General features: G+C 48.7%; 1 protein-coding gene across 1 annotated transcript in view; it reads left to right on the top strand.

Moving 5' to 3' along the window:
* Positions 1-4,841, top strand: part of VEPH1 (ventricular zone expressed PH domain containing 1) — a 44,707-nt gene that overhangs the window by 16,580 nt on the left and 23,286 nt on the right. Inside the window, exons 5-6 of the mRNA XM_057383808.1 lie at positions 840-1,049; positions 4,699-4,835. Of these exons, the coding sequence (XP_057239791.1) occupies positions 840-1,049; positions 4,699-4,835 (347 nt within the window). The remainder of the gene's footprint in view (positions 1-839; positions 1,050-4,698; positions 4,836-4,841) is intronic.

Genomic DNA, 4,841 nt, shown 5'->3' with positions numbered 1-4,841 from the left:
TCCTCTGCCAGCTGAGTGTGAATTCCYACAACCATGTCAGAGTACAGGAACTGTATCAAAATCCATGTTGAGGATGATTAAAATAATTTAGGAACTGATGAGATCTGATAATCCTTTAAAACAAAGAATAGGAGAACGAGTTGATTTGTGTCCCATTTCTGTGCCTGAGTGTCTTTTCCACAGATGCAGCAGTTGCCCTGAATCCAAGGTGCATTAGTGTGTTTACCCTCAGTTAATCCCTCCCTTGTACACCCTGCATCCTGTTTGGCAGATGTCAAAAGGGCTGCACCCTCAGCCCCCTCAAAACTGGGTTCTTACAAGAAATGACAACTCACCTACAGYGTATTTATTGTGCAATGAGGGTCTTGCCCCTTGTTTTTCCCTCTGTTCCAGCTCCTGTCCTTGTCACGTTGTTTAGTTTCCGGTGGAATCCAAAAATTTCTACCAGCACTTTAATTTACTGCATTGTTGGGGAAGGCTGAGTCTTACACTGTTTTAATCAATAAAATATAGATTGGCCTGGAGCAAGGAAAATATTTGGTAAAGGTGGTGATTTTTTCTTTCTTTTTTTTTTTTTTTTATTTTAAATTGGGCATTTCCTTCCTTATTTATGCATAACTGCCATATTTTAAAGCAGAGCTTACCCTTATTCCATATGTTCAGCTGAACTTGGATTGACCTCAGCAACTGCTCCGTGCAAAGGTCACCAAGGGTGGAAAACTCCTGTATTAACTCAGAGTCTGGTGGTGTATTTTATCACTCTGGTGGTTATATCTCCTCTGGTTGTGTGTGTTCACAATTCAAAATAGAGATTCAATTTGTCTCTGATTTTTTAATAGGTGCTGAAGGAGTGTTTGCCGTTTTTATTTGGCCACCTGAGAGACCCCAAYCACAGTGAGGTGATTCTAAACATCCTTCTGGAAATATCCAGCTACGAACCAGCAGCCCTGGCACCTTTCCTTCCAACTCTGAGGGAAATCGGGGAGAGTTTTCCCACTTTGATTGGGCAAACAGCAAAGATCTTCGGAGCTGTTGGACACCTCGATGAGGTAAGGTGGGAACAAAAGGGCTGGGTTGGTTTTGGGGTTGGGTTGGTTGGGGTTGCTTTTAATCCTGTGTGAAGTCATACATCCACGTGTTTCTGTCTTCACAAGTGACCAATCTGCCCTGCCATGGAATCTCGGGATGGTTTGGGTTGGGAGGGACCTTAAGGACCMCCCTATTCCAGTCCTTCCYCCTYTGGMATTTAATTTGGGTGTGCATTGGCTGGGCCTGGGGTGCCTGAGTGCAGTGGATGCAGCACAGGAAGACACCATCCTTGCTGTTTCTACTGATCTGGAGCTTTGTATTCATCTAAAATTAAATTTATCACGCAAGAATCAAAACCAGATTTGGTTTGGCTTTGTAWATCTTATTTCTGTTGTGTGGGAAGAGGAGCCAAAATCCCATTGAGGCCTAGAGCCAAATGGAGTTTGTTGTTCTCTCCTTGTTTACTTCCATCCCACAGCAAGTTTTACTTTTATAAGATCTGCAGGTGACCACATTTAATTCTGCATTTAGCATCTGAGAGTCAGCATTTTCTACAAACTTTACAGTTCCTAAGCAKCTGCTCCTCAGCTGAGCCCAGCTGTGCTCAGAGCTGAAGGATTTCATTTGGAGTCTGTGTTTTGGGGTGCTGAACCAGCTCCCCCCACCTGGSTGTCTCTGAGGCTCCATTTCTGCTGAGTTCTGCTACTTCAAAGGGGCTGAATTTATTTATTTTGCCTTTTGTGCTGTGATTGTTTTATGCCAATGCCAAGAAGAACTGAGCAACCAACTGGCCCTGTTCTGTTTCACGGAGTGCTGAACATTACAGGCTGCCCAAAGTTTGCAAAGACACAACTCAAAGCATATTTTCTCCTCAAAGAACATTTTTAACCTGTTGGTTTATGAGGACACACCAAGCTACTGAGGGGAACACACACAGCCTGCAGGGAATAATTCATCCCCAATCTCCTGGAGTGAGTGTGGAGTTGCTGGCACCATGTCCTGTGTCACGAGTCTGATTTTTGGGGAAGCTGCTGACTCAGCAGCGTGCCAGCCCCCGGGGAGGACACATTTGTCATTTATTTGTCACTGACATCCCGAGGACCCTGCGCTCCAGACTCAAACACAGAGTAACAGCAACAYGCAAAGGGTGGCTGAGGTCAAGGTTCCGACAGGAGATCGATGGCTCCTTTCTTGTTTTGCTCTCTAAAGAGTTAGAAAGTGGGAATAATTCTGAYTYATGGRARATSTTGAAATGCCAGAGKGGTTTGGGTTGGAAAGGACCTTAAAGCTCATCCCATTCCACCCCTGCCATGGCAGGGACACTTTCCACAGTCCCAGGGTGCTCCAAGCCCYRTCCAGCCTGGCCTTGAGGAGAGAATCATCTCATGTAAAAGAGAGAGCAACACCTCCACGGCCAATTCCTGAGCAGAGAGGAGATCATGGAATSATAAAATCTCCCAGGCTGGAAAACACCTCCAAGAGCATGGAGTGCAGCCCTGAACCCACGTGTGCTGCTGATGGTCTCACCCCACAGCCCCCGTGCTCAGACACCCCAAACCCCCTCATCCCCTGTCCCCCTCTCCATCCCAGAGCCGTGGATGTTCTGCCCCTTCTCAGATGGGAATCCTTGGTTTGTGTGCCCAGCCAAACCAAACACCTGGGGAAGGAGACATCAATGGCACTGCTGCCCGTTTGTTTGTTGATGTTTCATTTCACTGCAAGCTTTGCCGGGGGAAAAGAGGTGGCAGAGATTGAGGCTTGGCCCTCGACAGATCTGAGCAGCAAATCCTCGCTGGCTCCCAGAGAAAGCCTCCTGTGCTTCCACAGSCCCCAGGAGAGAGGAAAGCTTTGGGTTTGAAAGGTTGCTCCTTGTTTACACACACCACTTGTGCTGGTGTCAGCGGCACTCTCGGGGGGGAAGCTGAAATCAGAACTTGTCCCTCGCCCATAAACTTTGCAAAGCWAAACCACCATCCTGGGGCTCGGGGCAATCAGCACTTGGATTTATTCTTTTCCCTATGCTTTGAACCAGCTGGGAATTGGAGTTATTTCTGAGAGCCTTGTGATCTTTTTGTAGCCTCCTGAACCTGTTTTTTTTTTTTAGAAAAAAAAGCACAACACTTTGCCACACCTCGTTTCTTGTGCTTTAGCTCTTCACCTTCTGGCAGAAGTAAAGCCATAAAATGCTGGGGCTGCTTATGAGAAAATACATGAATCCATCAAATAGGCATTGCTGAAATAACAAGGGCTGTGTGCATCCAAACAGGCTTTCTGAACCATTTTGGACGAGGATTGTGGCAGGGATAACGGCTGCTTTCATGTCGAGCTATTTTGCTGTAATTTTGTTTTGTATAACAGTTACATATTATATTACTCCTGCGAGTTTATTGTTCTTTTACCTCACTCCAGGCGAGTAGCAGCATTTCAGCATGGCTGGAGACTCTCCAGCTGGATCAAAGTGACAGGAAAACGGTCAAAACTGCTCCTCCATTTAGTCTGCCGAACAGTTTGTTTAGAAAACAAAAATGTGTTTTAAATGTTAATTGAGCCTGTGTTTATCTCTTGGAGGAAGGATCGGCTTTCAAATAAATGAGTGACTGTGCACCAAAAAGTCGACCTGGTTGAAGCCATTGAGGAAAAGCTGCTCTGTCACCAGTGCAGGGTGCAGCTGGAGCTGTCCCCATATGGCTGCAGGGTCTGATCCCTGTTCCCGTTCAGCCCTGGCACGCTGCAGCAGAGCTGCTTTTCCTTCCATGGAATTGCTCTGCAGAGAAAGCCTCTCTCGTGGTGCTGGGGCACGGCCTGCCCCAGTGCCCAGGTGTTTTTATGGCCCTGGTGCATTTGGGATCCAGCTTGCAGCAGGTTTTGCTCTCTGGTTATGAGGTCCCAGGGGAGAGGAGGGAATAGGGCTGGGACTGTGCAGGTCTGGAGCACTGCACAGCACATGGGTCCCTCTGATCCTCGGGGAGAGGGAAACTGCTGGGTTTGCCTTTGTTGGTGTTTCTGGAACCAAAGCATCCCCCAGTTTCTGTGTCAATCTGCTGAGGACTGAGAGAGTCCCTGAATGGAGCCAAACCCGGCTACCCCAGGGCAGGAGTGATGAGAGGTCCTCACTTACCTGCTGTGGTTTCCACTGCTTTTCCCATTTGGGTTTTTTAGGACTGTGGAACCCAATCTGATCAGAACAACTGTGCCACAGGAACCCTAAAGTGGAGATGTTCAAACCCAGGCTGATTTCTCCCCATTCCTGGAGGTGYTGGTGGGGCTGGGAGCAGCCTGGTCTGTGGAAGGTGTCCCTGCCCAGGGCAGGGGTGGCACTGGGGACTGTTCAAGTCCCTTCCAAACCATTGAAGTAGCTGAGCCCTACTCATCTCAGGTGAAAGAGGAGATTGGTGCTGCTGGTGGCCAGCCCAGAACAATGTAGGGCCCCTAGAGACCCTTCAGGGACCTGGCTCTGGGTCTGAGAGGGGACAAGGAGTCCTGAGTCAGGCTGGCTTAGGGAATACCAGGAGGAGCCAAAGTCACTTTAGTGATTAACCACAAACAAACTGCTGGGGCTGCCTCTGTGACCACCCTGGGACAGGGACAGGGACAGGGAGCCCTCCCAGCTCACAAACCCCCTCCCAGCAGCAATGARTCAATCAGAGCTGTTGTCTCCTCCCGCTGCAGGAGCGAGCCAGGACGTCTCTGCTGTACCTGGTGAGCCAGCTGGCCAACATGGAGCACTCCTTCCACCACGTGCTGCTGCTGGAGATCAAGAGCCTGACYGACAGCTTCCCCTGCATCCTGGGCACGCAGAGCAGGGACATTTA

This window comes from Malurus melanocephalus, unplaced genomic scaffold (assembly GCF_030028575.1).
Source record: "Malurus melanocephalus ecotype Western Australia unplaced genomic scaffold, MMel_1.1 scaffold_660, whole genome shotgun sequence".
In the NCBI taxonomy this organism is placed as follows: domain Eukaryota; kingdom Metazoa; phylum Chordata; class Aves; order Passeriformes; family Maluridae; genus Malurus; species Malurus melanocephalus.
This window is presented reverse-complemented; position numbering and strand designations above follow the sequence as displayed.